The sequence below is a fragment of the Mustelus asterias genome, chromosome 2 (assembly GCF_964213995.1).
Source record: "Mustelus asterias chromosome 2, sMusAst1.hap1.1, whole genome shotgun sequence".
NCBI classification, from domain to species: domain Eukaryota; kingdom Metazoa; phylum Chordata; class Chondrichthyes; order Carcharhiniformes; family Triakidae; genus Mustelus; species Mustelus asterias.
In genome coordinates, this window is record NC_135802.1 from 75589806 (window position 1) to 75607385 (window position 17580).

Here is a 17580-nt window from a genome sequence, read left to right on the forward strand (position 1 = left end):
AAGAAATGACCAGATGGTAGAAGAGAGCTTGTCAGAAGGAAAAAGGGTCAGTCGACCTCAGGCCAATGCTGTTCAACTGTGCCAGCTGTGGCAGGGGACTGCCACTCTCAAATCAACCTCTGCAGCCACAACAAATGACATTCAATACAGACATATACATCTATCTCCTGAGATGGACAGGTGCCACCATCCCTCCTTTTTTTTTTGAACAGGAGTATTACATTTGTGACTCTCCAGTCTTCTGACATAAGCGGGGCAGATCCATCAAATGGTCTCTATGTCAGTGGTGGTGGGTGTTTTTGAATGATGCCCAGAAACATTAGCTGCAATTAAACACAGAATCTCAGGTATAACCAAGGTTAATTTCAAAATGCATTTCCACAGCTAAAGAGCTTGCTGATATTCAATATGACCGTGCATTGAGATATCAGAGACCTGCCAAAGTCTGTAAGACAATATCCAATTATGTCACAGAAGTTTCAGGAAGGGAGGGGTTGGGGTCAGTGGAGAAGATCAAATTCAAAAGGGATCAATATATTATCTACTGTCTCAGTGAAGGCTCACATGCTGGGCTTCCTAAATCACTCACCTCGATGGCATTTTAAAAAATGTTAACAAATGGGAAGAGAAGGGAGTTTCACAAAAAGGATCACTTTGGTGCTCCAACTACTTGCAACTAATCTCACTGTCAGGTCCTCACTGCTGAAGAAGGTTTATTCACATACAGCTCATTGAAAGACAACATAAATTATCTGTTGAAATTTATTTCATCTTTATTGAGTGCAATTATTACACGTCACCTTTAACATCACGCTGGTTGATTTCTTTCAAAAACATAAACCAAGGGGAAAACAATATTAACCCTTTGTTCAGCACCGTTTACAGCAGCAACACAACATCTGATAGAAATGCATACATAATTCATTCCACAGATTCTGATTTAATTTCTCGTGTGTTTAACTCATGCAACAGTGGTAGCCTAACAGCAGAGACTAGCATCTTACTTTGAAATGCAGATTGAAGTTTAATAGATTGACACAATTGTATCTCCCTACAAATCTTCATTGATTCTTCTTTTGTTCACTACTGATCAGGTTACTTCCTACCCTCTCAATTTCTAGAGGATGTGAGCCAACATTTCAAATGTATTTGAAAACAAGTGATCTTCTAGTCCTGTACGTCAAAGTAATCAATGATTGGTGGTTCTTTGAATGACTTTTGCAGGGCGACTGTTCCATTGTCAATCCTGTAATATTTCAGAAAATTATTTCATTTGTGCATTTCCAGTTAAAAACACACATCACAAACATGAAAGCTTAAACAGTACTTTCAATACTCATTATTTGAATCCGTAACAATGGCAATGTAATAATTGTGGGGACTTTAATCTTCATATAGACTCACAGTCATATAGACTGCAGTAAAAGCTCTATGAACTAATCATAACTGGTCATAATACAACTGGATTCCATGTTAAGCTTGAAAGTGACATACTCCAATTACAAATAAGAATCTTAAACTTAATCAATGCAGGTTACATAAGTGCGAGGAGAGACCTGGCTAAGTTTGAATGGATAAATAGATGAAAAACTATGGACATAAATAAAACAAAGATACGTTTAATTGAAAAACAGGAGGGAAGATCCACCCATGGCTTACTCAGGAAACTAAGAATAGTATTAGATTAAAAGAAGACGTTTAGAACATTGCAAAGGATAGTATTTCTGACAGTTGGAAGTGTCGTAAGTGAGCGAAGTGCCCCCAAAATGTTGATTAAAAAAGGGGGAAAAAAATCAAATGCAAGAGCAAATTAGCCACGAGTTTTTACAAATAAAGGGGAGAGAGATTGGTCCCTTCAAATCAAAGACTGAGTTAATGTTGAGTCCATTTCACCCTTCTACAAAACACATGGACCGGAATTTTCCCCCCAAAAATTCGAAGTGTCGAATTCGCGTGAAAACTGGAGTAATTCATGCTGTTTTTTTCAGTGGGAGTTCAAAGAATCTCCCACACTCTGTGCACTGCAGAGGCCACCAGCACGAATATCATTAAATTTCAGGGGGTGGGGCCTATTCCCACTGGAGGGGCTGAAATCAGCACGCTAATTGGGCCACTGTGCACACGCTGATCTGTCAGTGCCAAAATTGACCCTGCACTGATGGCCCCCTGACTGTTGGCCAGCTCGATCGCTGGCCAACCCACAACCCCTACATCACTGGCCCTCCACACCACCCATGACCCGATCGCTATTTCCGGTATGGAGCTGATGGCGCCAGAAATCTGGTGCTGGGAGAATTGCTCGGGGCTGGACACCTAGCGCAGATCGCACTAATCTAGCCCCGCTGAAATAAATTACTGCATCAGGATGGGAGAATCACCCCCATGGATTCAAAACATTAACTCTTCCTCCCTCCAGACCCGCTGGGTTTATTCTGCACTTTCTGTTTTTATTTCAGAGTCCCAGCATTTGTGGTATTTTGCTTTTATTTGAGAAATTTATTATTTTAAAAAATTCATTCATGGGACATGGGCGTCGCTGGCTGGCCAGCATTTATTACCCATCCCTAGTTGCCCTTGAGAAAGTGGTGGTGAGTTGCCTTCTTGAATCGCTGCAGTCCATGTGCTGTGGGTTGCTCACAATGCCATTAGGGAGGGAATTCCAGGATTTTGACCCAGTGACTGCGAAGGAACGGCGATATATTTCCAAATCAGGATGGTGAGCGGCTTGGAAGGAAATTTGCAGGTGGTAGTGTTCCCATGTATCTGCTGCCCTTGCCCTTCTGGATGAAAGTGGGCTTGGAAAGATCTTTGGTGAATTGCTGCAATGCATCTTGTTGATAGTACACACTGCTGCTACTGAGTGTCGGTGGTGGAGGGAGTGGATGCGGTGCCAATCAAGCAGGCTGCTGTGTCCTGGATGGTGTCAAGCTTCTCGAGTGTTGTTGGAACTGCATCCATCCAGGCAAGTGGGGAGTATTCCATCACACTCCTGACTTGTGCCTTGTAGATGGTGCAACAGGCTTTGGGGAGTCAGGAGGTGAGTTACTCGCTGCAGCATTCCTAGCCCCTGACCTACTCTTGTAGCCACTGTATTTATGTGGCGAGTCCAGTTGAGTTTCTGGTCAATGATAACCCCAAGGATGTTGATAGTGGGGGATTCAGTGATGGTGACACTACTGAATGTCAAAGGGTGGTGGTTAGAGTGCCTCTTATTGGTGATGGTCATTGCCTGGCATTTGTGTGGCGCGAACGTTACTTGCTACTTGTCTGCCCAAGCCTGGATACTGTCCATATCTTGTTGCATTTGAACATAGAACATAGAACATAGAACATTACAGCGCAGAACAGGCCCTTCGGCCCACGATGTTGCACCGACCAGTTAAAAAAAAACTGTGACCCTCCAACCTAAACCAATTTCTTTTCGTCCATGAACCTATCTACGGATCTCTTAAACGCCCCCAAACTAGGCGCATTTACTACTGATGCTGGCAGGGCATTCCAATCCCTCACCACCCTCTGGGTAAAGAACCTACCCCTGACATCGGTTCTATAACTACCTCCCCTCAATTTAAAGCCATGCCCCCTCGTGCTGGATTTCTCCATCAGAGGAAAAAGGCTATCACTATCCACCCTATCTAAACCTCTAATCATCTTATATGTTTCAATAAGATCCCCTCTTAGCCGCCGCCTTTCCAGCGAAAACAATCCCAAATCCCTCAGCCTCTCCTCATAGGATCTCCCCTCCATACCAGGCAACATCCTGGTAAACCTCCTCTGCACCCTCTCCAAAGCCTCCACATCCTTCCTGTAATGTGGGGACCAGAACTGCACACAGTACTCCAAGTGCGGCCGCACCAGAGTTGTGTACAGTTGCAACATAACGCTACGACTCCTAAATTCAATCCCCCTACCAATAAACGCCAAGACACCATATGCCCTCTTAACAACCTTATCTACTTGATTCCCAACTTTCAGGGATCTATGCACACATATACCTAGATCCCTCTGCTCCTCCACACTATTCAAAGTCCTCCCGTTAGCCCTATACTCAACACATCTGTTATTCCTACCAAAGTGAATTACCTCACACTTCTCCGCATTAAACTCCATCCGCCACCTCTCGGCCCAACTTTGCAACCTGTCTAAGTCTTCCTGCAAACTACGACACCCTTCCTCACTGTCTACCACACCACCGACTTTGGTGTCATCAGCAAATTTGCTAATCCACCCAACTATACCCTCATCCAGATCATTAATAAATATTACAAACAGCAGTGGCCCCAAAACAGATCCCTGAGGTACACCACTTGTAACCGCACTCCATGATGAATATTTACTATCAACCACCACCCTCTGTTTCCTATCCGCTAGCCAATTCCTGATCCAATTTCCTAGATCACCCCCAATCCCATACATCTGCATTTTCTGCAGAAGCCTACCATGGTGAACCTTATCAAACGCCTTACTAAAATCCATATATACCACGTCCACTGCCCTGCCCCCATCCACCTCCTTGGTCACTTTCTCAAAAAACTCAATAAGGTTAGTAAGGCACGACCTACCTGCCACAAAACCATGCTGACTATCACCTATCAATTCATTACTCTCCAAATAACTATAAATCCTATCCCTTATAATTTTTTCCAACATCTTGCCGACAACAGAAGTGAGACTCACCGGTCTATAATTCCCGGGGAAGTCTCTGTTCCCCTTCTTAAACAATGGGACAACATTCGCTAACCTCCAATCTTCTGGTACTATACCAGAGGCCAACGACGACCTGAAGATCAGAGCCAGAGGCTCTGCAATCACTTCTCTTGCCTCCCAGAGAATCCTTGGATAAATCCCATCCGGACCAGGGGATTTATCTATTTTCAGACCCTCCAGAATATCCTGCACATCCTCCTTATCAACTGTAATACTGTCTATTCTACTCCCTTGCAACCCAGTGTCCTCCTCAGCTATATTCATGTCCCCTTGCGTGAACACCGAAGAGAAATATTGGTTCAATGCTTCACCAATCTCCTCCGGTTCCACACATAACTTCCCTCTGCCATCTATAACTGGCCCTAAACTTGCCCTAACCAACCTTCTGTTCTTGACATACCTATAGAACGCCTTAGGATTCTCTTTAACCCTATCCGCCAAAGTCTTCTCATGTCCCCTTTTAGCCCTTCTAAGCTCGCTCTTCAACTCCCTCTTAGCCAATCTAAAGCTTTCTAGTGCACTACCCGAGTGCTCACGTCTCATCCGAACATAAGCCTCCTTTTTCTTTTTAACCAACAAAGAAACTTTTTTGGTGCACCACGGTTCCCTAGCCCTACCAATTCCTCCTTGCCTGACAGGGACATACCTATCACAGACTCGCAGTAGCTGCTCCTTGAAAAAACTCCACATGTCGGACGTTCCCAGTCCCTGTAATCTCCTAGTCCAACCTATGTTTCCTAATTCTCTCCTAATAGCCTCATAATTACCCTTCCCCAGCTAAAACCACTGGCCCGAGGTTCATGCCTATCCCTTTCCATCACTAAGGTGAACGTAACCGAATTGTGGTCACTATCACCAAAATGCACACCAACTTCCAAGTCTAGCACCTGGTCTGGCTCATTTCCCAGCACCAGATCCAATATAGCCTCACCTCTAGTTGGCCTGTCTACATACTGAGTCAAAAAACCTTCCTGCACGCTTTGAACAAAAACTGACCCCTCTAACGAGCTAGAGCTATAACAATTCCAGTCAATATTAGTCAAGTTAAAATCCCCCATAACAATTGCCCTATTACTATCACTCCTAAGCAGGATTGACTCCGCAATCCTTTCCTCAACCTCTCTAGAACTTTTAGGAGGTCTATAAAAGACTCCCAACAGGGTGACCTCTCCTCTCCTATTTCTAATCTCCGCCCATACTACCTCAACAGATAAGTCCTCATCAAACCTCCTCTCTGACACTGTGATACAATCTCTGACCAATAATGCTACCCCTCCCCCTCTTCTACCTCCTTCCCTACTTCGACTAAAACATTTGAACCCCGGGACCTGCAGCATCCATTCCTGCCCCTGCTCTATCCATGTCTCTGAAATAGCCACAACATCGAAGTCCCAGGTACTGATCCACGCTGCAAGTTCACCCACTTTATTGCGAATACTCCTGGCATTGAAGTATACACATTTCAAACCCTGCTCCACCCCACCTCTGCAATGCCGTGCATTGCAGTCCCCATCCATGCATCCCTCACTTTCAGCCCCACTACTCAGGATCCCTCCCCCCCCCCGAATCAGTTTAAACCTCCCTGCATGGCCTTAGCAAATTTACCCCCCAGGATATTGGTCCCCTTCTGATTAAGGTGTAGACCATCCTTCTCATAGAGGTCACACCTTCCCCAGTACGAGCCCCAATTGCTTAAGTACCTGAACCCCTCCCTCCTGCACCATCCCCTCAGCCATGAATTCAAACCTTCCCTCTCCCTATTCCTCTCTAAACTATCCCGTGGTACAGGCAAGAGTCCAGAGATAACCACTCTGTCAGTCTTGGCCTTTAGTTTCCACCCCAACTCCATAAATCCCTGCCTAATATCCCCTTCCCCTATCCTCCCTATGTCGTGTGTCCCCACATGTACAATAACTTGTGGTTTATCTCCCTCCCCCCTAAGAGTCCTGAATACCCTGTCAGACACATCCCGGACCCCAGCCCCTGGTAGGCAACACACCAACCCTGAGTCCCTACCTTTAGTTCCGACCCTCCTATCTGTCCCCTTAATTGTGGAGTCCCCAATCACAAGGCCCAGTCTTTTACAGCCCCTAACCACCTGAGCTTTCTCACTCGGCTCACCCCCAGAGATCTGCTCTCTATGCTCAGTTGATTCCTCCTCAACTGTAGCCTCCAGCACCGAAAACCTATTATGGAGGGGAACCGCCCCAGGGGATTGTCTTCCCGATTGCTTCTTACCCCTCCTCCTGGCATTGACCCAAGCCTCATTTCTAGGAGTTACTATTTCTCTATAACTCCTATCAACTTCCACCTCCGCCTCCCGAATTATGCGGAGTTCCTCTACCTCCCCCTCCAGCTCCTTTACACGCTCCTCCAGAAGCTGCAATCTAATGCACTTCTTACAACTAAAATCTCCTGAAACACTACTGGATTTCCTCACCACATACATCCCACAGGAGATGCAGCATACTGCCTGAACTGCCATCCCTGAAGCCATTACCAGCAAGAAAAAAAAACAAAAAACTTCCCCACACTTATAATTAGGTTAGAGGAGGATGGAAGGGTGGGATCCTCTACCAGTGTAGAGGATCGGGTATCTCCTCTGCACCAATTTATAGGGCTAGGGGCCCGAGAGAAAAAAAAACTACTACTGAGGGGGAACCACCCAGGTAACTGACTTTTAAAGTTAAAATAAAAACCCTTCCCAGACTCCTTTGCTGCCCACTTCTAGTTTTCACTTTAATGCTACACATGTACTGACTGCTTCAGTATTTGAGGAGTCCCGAATGGTGAACATCCCCACTTTTGACCTTATGATGGAGGGAAGGTCATTGATGAAGTAGCTGAAGATGGGAGGACACTACTTATTATGGAAGTCTTAATAATGAACTTAGAAAAGCACAGTACGGTCAGCCAAAATCAACACTGCTTTACAAAAGGCAAATGGACTTTGCAAAATCATTACGGGTATTGAGGATGCAACCAATAGGGTGGATAAAAGGGAACCAGTAGAAATAGGATACCCAGATTTCCAAAACACATCTGATAAGTGCCACCTAATAGGCAAGATAAGGGTTCACTTTGCTGGCAACCTTTGCTAAGTTGCACTTTATGACCTAGACCATATACTAGGAAAGCCATGGGAGGGAATGACAACCCTGATCGTGGCATATGGTAAGTCAAATAGCACTGATCCTGATGATTCCTGCACGATAGAACAGCTCTGTCTACAAATTGGAATTTAATTTGTCCCATGTTGAAAGTATGGAGAAGATTAGAAATAATTGTGTTAATTCCCTACAAGGTTCAGAAGATGGCCAGGTGGAAATTCAATATTTGGCAGGCATCCTTATTAAATTAGGATAGATTCAATCAAAATTATGATTCCCTTCCTTTCAACACTCTCCATATAATTTAAAGATCAATGCAGTAGTAATCGAGTCATGGAAAAAGGATACTCCCAAGTTGTGGAGATCAACAACCTGTCCTGGTCCCTCCACACTGACATTATATTAAGAAAGCCCACCAACGCCTCTACTTTCTCAGGAGGCTAAGGAAATTTGGCATGTCCGCTCTCATCAGCTTTTACAGATGCACCATAGAAAGTATCCTTTCCAGATGTATCACACCTGGTATGGCTCCTGCTCTATCCAAGATTGCAAGAAACTACAAAGTGTCGTGAATGAAGCCCAGTCGATCACGCAAACCAGCCTCCTATCCACTGATTCTGTCCATACTTCCCACTGCCACAGAAAAGCAGCCAGCATAATCAAGGACCCCACGCACCCCGACACACTATCTTCCACATTCTTCTGTCAGGAAAAAGATACAAAAGTCCGAGGTCATGTACCAACCCACTCAAGAACAGCTTCTTCCCTGCTGCCATCAAACGTTTGAATGGACATACCTTATATTAAGTTTATCTTTCTCTACACCCTGGCTATGACTGCAACACTACAGTCTGCACCTTCGCCTTAATATTTAATAAATGTATGCAAGTTGCTACATAAAGCAGCTTTACTGATTTTGTTAATGGACACTTATTTTAAGGATGTGTAAGAGATTACTCTAGCATCGATAGAATTGTTTCTGAAGTCATTGAAATTCCAAATATGGAAGTGAGAATCATATTCCACCATCCATTTTTCAAGTCTTTGTTTGTTGAAGTGATATTCTTAGAGCCTTGGGATGATAACAGCTAGAATTATTTGATAAATCCGTTTGAAGGGCGTAGAGTCTATGCCCCCACAACATTAGGATCATTCAATTCAGATTTATAGTGCAGGAAAAAAATGGAAAATTATCTTGACAGAAAAGACCAGTTGGCCAGAATGTCAAGTAAATGACTAGTAACAATATCTTATTAAACTAATGAGTCAAAACCAGAGCCACTGAATGTGCAGTTTTTCCAAATAAAGGTAATTCGCACTGAGATGTTTATAAGAGAGTATGTTAATGTATGCAGGATCAGATTAAGATCCCAATGGGTGAGGGTAAATCACTAAAAGGTAAATTGATAAACACGCTTCAATGATCTCTAGACTTTGCTAGGTTATCTATGCACAGCCAATGCAGGTTTCATTTGATCTCAGGATTCCAAGGCTGGATGATAGTGAGGAAAGCTATCAGTCATTTCTGACCCTGTTAGAAATTTCATCTGCAAATGGCAGGCATTGGACCAGAGATGTAGACAGGGTTAGGCTCAACTATGATATCCCCCAAGCTGAATAACTTGTTGATGTTTGTTGACTATGGTCACACATTGAACTATTGGACATCAGCTACATTCTGCAGAATGCTCAAGATACATCAAATCCAACGGGTCATCAAATTGAATGTCTGAGCCAAGGCTCTTAATTGGCTTTCTTACATGAACAAATCATAAACAGCATTTCCAAGAAATGAAAACAAATGGATGGGGTGAATGTAGCAATTCTACAATGCAATGTGGCAAGAATTAAAGTTTGTTTAGTCCAAGTACTGGTCTACAAATTCTTCAACATGGAAAGTAGTGAGGAAGAGGTGAAGGACTCAGGCCAAAGACTGTGAGGAGCTCAACAGTCCCTTTACTACATTGTGATCCCTGTGTAGGGATCACCCCTACACACCTGCAGTCAAATTCTGAGCCCATGAGAAGTGTGGAAAAGGTGACTTGCCTAATTTCAATCTAATACTATCTAATATATCAAGTGAGCTGGTGAGAAATGAATAGGTGCAGGGCATCAGGGGTGGCACAGTGGTTAGCACTGCTGCCTCACAGCTCCAGGAACCTGGGTTCGATTCCCGGCTTGGGTCACTGTCTGTGTAGAGTTTGCACGTTCTTCCCGTGTTTGCGTGGGTTTCCTCCGGGTGCTCTGGTTTCCTCCCACAGTCCAAAGATGTGTGGGTTAGGTTGATTGGACATGTTAAATTAACCCTTAGAGTCCTGGGATGTGATAGGTTAGAGGGATTAGCAGGGTAACTAAGCGGGGATAGGGCCTGGGTGGGATTGTGGTCGGTGTAGACTCGATGGGCCGAATGGCCTCCTTCGGCACTGTCGGGATTCTATGGTCAGTCTCAACAATCTTGTCAGATATTCCATTGCTACATTTAGAAGGAAGAAATTCTCTCACAAAAGTAAAGGGAGAAGGCTTTCTAATAAATACAGTAGTCAAATGTATCTTACAAGATTGGTTTTGTGTTACAGTTTGGATCAGGAAGATGGAGATTGCTTGACTAGAGGTCTTCAACCAGATTGTTGCAATCTGTATGGTTTGGGTATTGCTCAGCCTCGAGCTGGCTCTTGGCTATCAATACTGGATGGATATTTCCATTGCTTCCACTGATGCGGCAAGCATGCATGTCTGGCCTGTCATCACGAATATATCTTTTCTTCTTTTTAGCATCAATGCCACCTGCACATGAAGCAGATGCTGGAAATACTTTAATGAGAAATCACCTTTCTACGATTCAGTTCATCGGCATCAGGTTCACCTTTCTTTGACTCCAGAAATGTGCAGAGGATGCCACAAAAAAATTACATAATTAAGAGTTTTCCTTGTTAAAGATTTAACTTGCATTTGTACACAAGAGTTTTTTCTTGTGAATTGCCAGACTGAAGCTGGTACGCCTCATGATACTTACTTAAGTGCCTGTTGCCTGTAATGTGCGATTGGTGGTGGTGGTCTTGCTGCCATCTCTCTTTCAATCAATGAAGTCAGTGAAACATTTGGACATGCAGATTTTCCTCTGGGAAGAAATGTGATTTGTTGAAATAAAGAGTTAAAATTGGAACACAAGTCATGATCAAACTTTTGTCTTTTTAGCATATAACTGGGCAGAAAATCAGTCTCTTCCTTGTGGTTTACCAGAAGAAAGAAGCAACCTGGGATAACTGAATTAAATTAATTCAATTCTCTACTTCTACAATTCTGCCCAAAGTGTGGATGGAAAGTCCAGCACGTAGAAAGGAGATAACATTAGCAATAACCTTAAAACTATCAGCATATCCACAATTACTTCATTTTTTTGTGCTTTTTAAAAAATTCTACCACCTGTATCTCAAATACACACAGAAATTTGCCACCTTTGGGGCTGTTTCTCCCAGTCAGTGAAAATTAAAGTCTGCCATTATAACCTGCCTGCTTTTTCAATATACTCCTCTGAACTCCCCTACTTATTCAGTCAGCTACTTTATCAACACTTTCAAGGGATCTGCAGACAACTGCAACCTTACCTCAGAGTTGTGTAAGGCAAGGTCTATCAAACAGCAATGAAATAAATCAAGCTGTTCTTAATCATTAACAATGTGCTTCTGTACTAACTTTAGAAGAGTGCTTTCCATATTTATGTGACATTTCTCCATTTCCAACTGAAATCTTCCTGTGACCTTTGAGATTGCCAGTCATTGCTGAGTCGGGATAGTTTAGTGCTGTGGGCCTAAGCCCAATAGGGACTAATTTGTCAAAACTCATTTCATCTAGAACCCATTTTTCCTCGAAAGGAAAGACAAATATCTTTTCCAGTGAGCAAACTGGTTCCCATGCATCAAGAAAACTGAAAAAAAATTTTTTTTTACTGCTTTTTGAGACAGGAGGATGGAAAAGAGAGAAAATATATAATTTTAAAGAGAGTTTTATGATCACCAACACTCACTTCATAGCAGTTATAACAACATTACGCTTGGGTTCACTGTCGTAACTGACACTTTCAACTCCATAGACTTCAGCTAGCTCATGAATGATCCTGCGATGTTCCCGGTTCATTGGGGGATAGCAACGACTTTTCTTCTGCTGTTTGCCCTGGATGAAAAAGAAGAAACCATTTATTATTTCAGGGATGAGCGTGCTCAAGAGTAATAGTCTGAAATTGAGAGATAAGCAATCATGTGCACATTATAGCGCAATCAGCAAAGTCATTGCAGCATGAAGAGCTGGAAAATTATGATCTGTATGAAATGCAAATGCTTTTAGGCCATTTCAAATGAATGAAATTATTAGACTTCAGGTTTATTGACCTTCTATTACCATCAAGGCTGGACCAATGCATCTGTATAAAATCACTAAAGCGACCTCAGAAGTTCAGCGTTCAATGCAGTTAATGCATGTAATATAGGATGAAGTCCATACTCTCAAAGCAATTGAAAAGTTACTCAAATTTTTCAGTACCAAAGTTATACAAATATTGCTTTAACTGGCTAATTTTGTTTTGCCTTTTAGCCTGAGGTATAAACAGAGTGACTCAAATCTATCATGCCACTCAAGAATAACTTGCATCTAGGATTTTAATGTTAACAAAAGCATAAGAGAAAAATTGATACCAATGCAAAACAAGAAATATCAGGACAGGTGACTAAATGCTTGGTCAGAGGTAGACTTTAAGGAGGGTCACAAAGAAAGAGAGAGGTACTGACACCGAGATTGAGGGAGACTCAGCCCTTGAAAATATCATCAACCTTAATTTCTATTGGTGGAGTGAACAAGTAGTCATCACACCCCTAAGTGAGATACACTGGTAGGTAAAATAATGGTGCATGTTTAAGTTCTCGGCCAGAGATTTCTATCTTGACAATGTCAACGTTATAAATTATATACTCTAAATTGTAAATATTACCTGCACACAAATCATTGAAAAAGGGAAAATCAGAGCCCTGATAAAATCATCCGAGACCTCATGTCTGTGTTGTGATTCAGCTAATTTTTATGAGAGAGCATTTTTATCTGTATATTTGCTGCTGGTCAAAGATAATTTCTAGTCATATTGCTTAAAATGTTTTCTCAGTGTGCGGTTGCTCAGGAGGACATTTTACAGACAACTTCAGGTGAAAAGAAAAATCAGCAAAATCATAAAATATTCTTACCTGACTAAGTTCTGGATAAGTGTACCAATCATTTAATAACTACTGCAATTGCTAGTGGTTTAATTACTACTATTAATTACTGCAAACTGGTATCTTTGGACTGGCAATTTGAATGCACTAGGAATTGTAAAAATACTGTGCAATGAATTCAGTTCAGCTCATTTTTGGAGTTTCAATTTACCAGCCACCTGATATAGCCAGGATACTGGCTTTCCAGTTACCTTTATTATAAAAGGAACAGAATGTGAACCCTACCAAAGTTTTAGTGGTACCCAAGTGATGAGAGTGGGCTGTGCCTCCTTTGCCTGACAACCAACAGAGGAGATGCTCATGTTGGGTCAGCACGTGGCTCAGGACCATGGAACATCACCACTGCTGGGGTTCTTTTCTGGTTCAGCAGTTTGTGTGTTCAGGACAGGCTGATACCCATTATTGAAAACCACGCGCTTACATCCAGGGTCTGAAGAAAATGCCCACTGAATCCTTCACTTACACATCAAAAAAAAATCCACCACTAACGCCCAACAAACAGAGCTCTCCTGACGTGAAACAGGAAAGGAAGGGGGGATTGAGGAATTTGGCACATGCTACTCCAGCTATTGTTTCAATAATCGTCAAAGCAGCCAGTGGCACTGTGCGGAATCAATCAAAAGTGGAACAAAACCTTTGTTGAATTACATACATGTGAAGTGAAGCAAACGACTATGAAGAGGGGGGAGGGGGAGGTTAGTAAAACATTTCAAAGGGTGAAATTCCATAATCGAAATTCAGAATTCTGTCACAGGGTGGGAATTTCTCCCCCCTGACATTTCCAATTATATAAAAGTTAATGCTAACCTGTATTTAGCTTTCCGGCTGCGACTCAATTTGGTACCATTTTCAATTAATCAGGAGAGAATCATAGAATCCCTATAGTGCAGAAGGAGGCCATTCGGCCCATAGGGTCTGCTCCGAAAGGGTGGAAATATTGCTGTTATCATCAGTAAATTAAGAATGCAACAACTTTGCAAGTTAGTTTCTCCAACTGAGATATACCATTATCTCATTCAAAGAGCAGCAAAGCAACACATTCTCAAAGTAGTTTTGAAAGGGTCAACTGGCTTGCCTCATTTTCTCCAAGTATTTAACCTCTTTTTGGAACTTCCTGAATTGGAAGGAACAAAAGCTCTAAATGAGGCAATTTCCTCAAGAGAATTTAGGTGCTTAAAAAATCTCCAGAGTGGACTAGGTGGTTAAGCTAAAATGGCAATTTAACTAGTGCTTAGCACAAGGTAACACCTTGGAAAAGGAGTTGAATGGCTACCTGACGGATTGTCAAGAGGCCGATTGCCTGCGAGCACGTTAAGGAAATTACATAGCATTTTTCTGGCGAACTCCTGACCCAATAACCACATCGAACGATGATCAGTTAATTGGGAGTAATCTAGTTATTGCAGAGGATTGATTGCTGCTACAAGTAAATCGTCTTTTACTATTCAATAGAATCATAGAATCCCTGCAGTGCAGGAGGCGGCCATTTGGCCCATCAAGGCTGCACGGACCACAATTCCACCCAGGCCCCATCCACATAACTCCACTTTTTTATCCTGCTAGTTCCCCGACACTAAGGGGCAATTTAGCATGGCCAATCAACTATCCCTCTTTGGACTGTGGGAGGAAACCGGAGTACTGGGAGGAAACCCATGCAGACACGGGGATAATGCGCAAACTCCACAAAGTCACCCGAGGCCGGAATTGAACCCGGGTCCCTGGCTCTGTGAGGCAGCAGTGCTAACCACTGTGCTGCCCTAGCTGCTGGAGGTTTGATGTGGACTTCTGTCATGAGACTTTCCGGGAAACTTTTGGGAAGATTTCACTCACACTCCATTAACATTTGTTCTGGAAATTCTCTGAGGACATGACCTAAAAGGTGTGATGTTCTACTCTACCGTAACTGTCACCTTACAGAATTCACCAGGAGAAAGATCATTGGCATCTCCCTAGTGATTTCCCCCTTCAGCTTCTGGAGAAGGACACAACATCGAGCAGGGCAGCAACTCCTGCTGCAAGAGAGAAGGACAGAGGGCAGATTCCTACCCCATGTGGACCTGCTTTCATCTTTTCTCTCCATTTAAACGTCTTCTGCCATTTTGATTCCCAATATTTACAAAAGGGTACATTTTTACTAAACGTGATAGCATATCCCATCATCACACTGGATGACCACTTCCAAAATGGATTGTGGCTCAACATTGAACTCCAGTGATAATATTTTCCTTTGTGTGGCTCTGCCTCAAGGAGACAACGATCAGCCATTACATTCTAGCTGCCCTTTAGTATACAGACCTTTGGGACAGGATGATGGTTTTGCAGGTATTTTAATAATAAAGGCATATTATTGACTGCAGCACTAACCTTACTAACAGCTTCCACAAGAGCTTTAATTTCTTCTTCCACTTCAGTTACAAACTTCAGATCTTTCCTTTGGTTGGGGATAAAGGAAAACAGACCCATGATTGAATGCATTAATAAAAATCAGAAAATTGAGAACATGCTAATACACATTAGATTATCATAAACTTAATTCAGTCAAATTTCCAGGGCATGTCATCTCCTGATGAATTTAGTAGTTATGAGCATTATACACAATTAGTTTCCTATAAGACTATATTTCTACACATCATTTTTGATCACTCCAAATGGATTCATTTTTATAGTTAGCTTTTCACCATTTCATTTTCATCCCCAAATACGTGGGCAGCACATGCTCAGATTGTGCAGTCCCGCTTGAACACATTACAATATCATAACCAGATATTCACAAAATGTGGAGCTTTCAGTGAAGAGAATGGGAATCATCAACTCAACCAAAGGTAAGTTGGTTGCTTTAGGATTTTTTTATTTTGCTGGAAAAGGGACATGCTGTTAAAGCCTTTTGTCTTGCACACATTCGGACAGGCACAAGAATGCCACATTTTAAAGGGAGCAATAATGTACTGCATAAGAGGGCTACTGATTGATTGGCAAGTCAACCCCGATTGGTCGAGACGTTGCAATGGAGAATGCACCAGGCAACCATTATCCTCTGTATTTTTAATTCAAACACCACAATGCCTAGACATGCTTCTTTTGCCTACAGAGGACTGGCCCCTGCCTATGAATATATGCAGCTTCTAGTACGTTTAAGTAAGCCACATTGCAAGCCCAACTGATAATGGATGTTAATGCAATTCATGGCACACTCAGAATTGTTCAAGTGCTGCCCAGTAACAGAATCATATCTAATGTTAGACATTATGTTTGAAGTTTTGCAAGCACAGACTGGTTGACTCAATCTGTGATGCATTCTCCATGGGAATACCTTGACCAGAGTCAATTTGCCAACAATCAGCACACTTTCTTACTCAGTATAAATTAATTTCCTTTTGAAATTTAACATTCTAGAATCTGTTCTGGGGAATGCAAGATGAAATGCTTTGACAGCATGTCTCTTTTTTCAGCAAGTTCTCAAGTTCTGCACTACCAATGTCTATTCTTCTATTTTGCAAAACAAAAATTATAAGTCAAACAGCATACTTGATTTATGTAGCAGAGAGGGGAAAGTTGATGAATGGTATTCAATTGACAACTCTCAAGAACATGAACAAGTTCATTTATGTGTAAATCATACTTGAGCAAATAGCACTGGTGTTGTCTATGGCAAAAAATGCCCGAATCCCCAAAGAAAATGAAAAATTAGTGTCTGTATAAAAACACAACCATTAAAGTTGGTCATAAAATAAAAACAGAAAATGCTGCATGTATCAGGTGAGATTCATCAGAAAAGGGTGAAGGATTTCATCAAAACTTGTCTCTTGCTCACTGATCATCTGTTACTCCAGCATTTCGGTCACTCTTTTTGAGCTGTGAAAATTCTACATGTGGCAGTGAGCATTGAACATAGAACATAGAACGCCACAGCACAAACAGGCCCTTCGGCCCACAAGTTGCGCCGATCACATCCCCACCTCTAGGCCTATCTATAGCCCTCAATCCCATTAAATCCCATGTACTCATCCAGAAGTCTCTTAAAAGACCCCAACGAGTTTGCCTCCACCACCACCGACGTCAGCCGATTCCACTCACCCATCACCCTCTGAGTGAAAAACTTACCCCTGACATCTCCTCTGTACCTACCCCCCAGCACCTTAAACCTGTGTCCTCTCGTAGCAACCATTTCAGCCCTTGGAAATAGCCTCTGAGAGTCTACCCTATCCAGACCTCTCAACATCTTGTAAACCTCCATCAGGTCACCTCTCATCCTTCGTCTCTCCAGGGAGAAGAGACCAAGCTCCCTCAACCTATCCTCATAAGGCATGCCCCCCAATCCAGGCAACATCCTTGTAAATCTCCTCTGCACCCTTTCAATGGCTTCAACATCTTTCCTGTAATGAGGTGACCAGAACTGCGCGCAGTACTCCAAGTGGGGTCTAACCAGGGTCCTATAAAGCTGCAGCATTATCTCCCGACTCCTAAACTCAATCCCTCGATTAATGAAGGCCAGTACGCCGTACGCC

At 42.7% G+C, this 17580-nt stretch overlaps 1 protein-coding gene across 2 annotated transcripts in view; it reads right to left on the reverse strand.

The window, feature by feature from the left end:
• Nucleotides 1–733: 733 nt before the first annotated feature.
• The window catches only part of nfx1 (nuclear transcription factor, X-box binding 1), an 80510-nt gene continuing 63663 nt past the window's right edge, over nucleotides 734–17580 (reverse strand). Inside the window, exons 21-24 of one of the 2 annotated variants that reach the window (XM_078237523.1) lie at nucleotides 15440–15506; nucleotides 11842–11987; nucleotides 10831–10935; nucleotides 734–1246 (exon numbers count right to left, since the gene is read on the reverse strand). In XM_078237523.1, coding sequence (XP_078093649.1) covers nucleotides 1168–1246; nucleotides 10831–10935; nucleotides 11842–11987; nucleotides 15440–15506 — 397 coding nt within the window. In that variant the 3' untranslated portion in view covers nucleotides 734–1167. The remainder of the gene's footprint in view (nucleotides 1247–10830; nucleotides 10936–11841; nucleotides 11988–15439; nucleotides 15507–17580) is intronic. The other variant, XM_078237533.1, reaches the window with a different exon arrangement.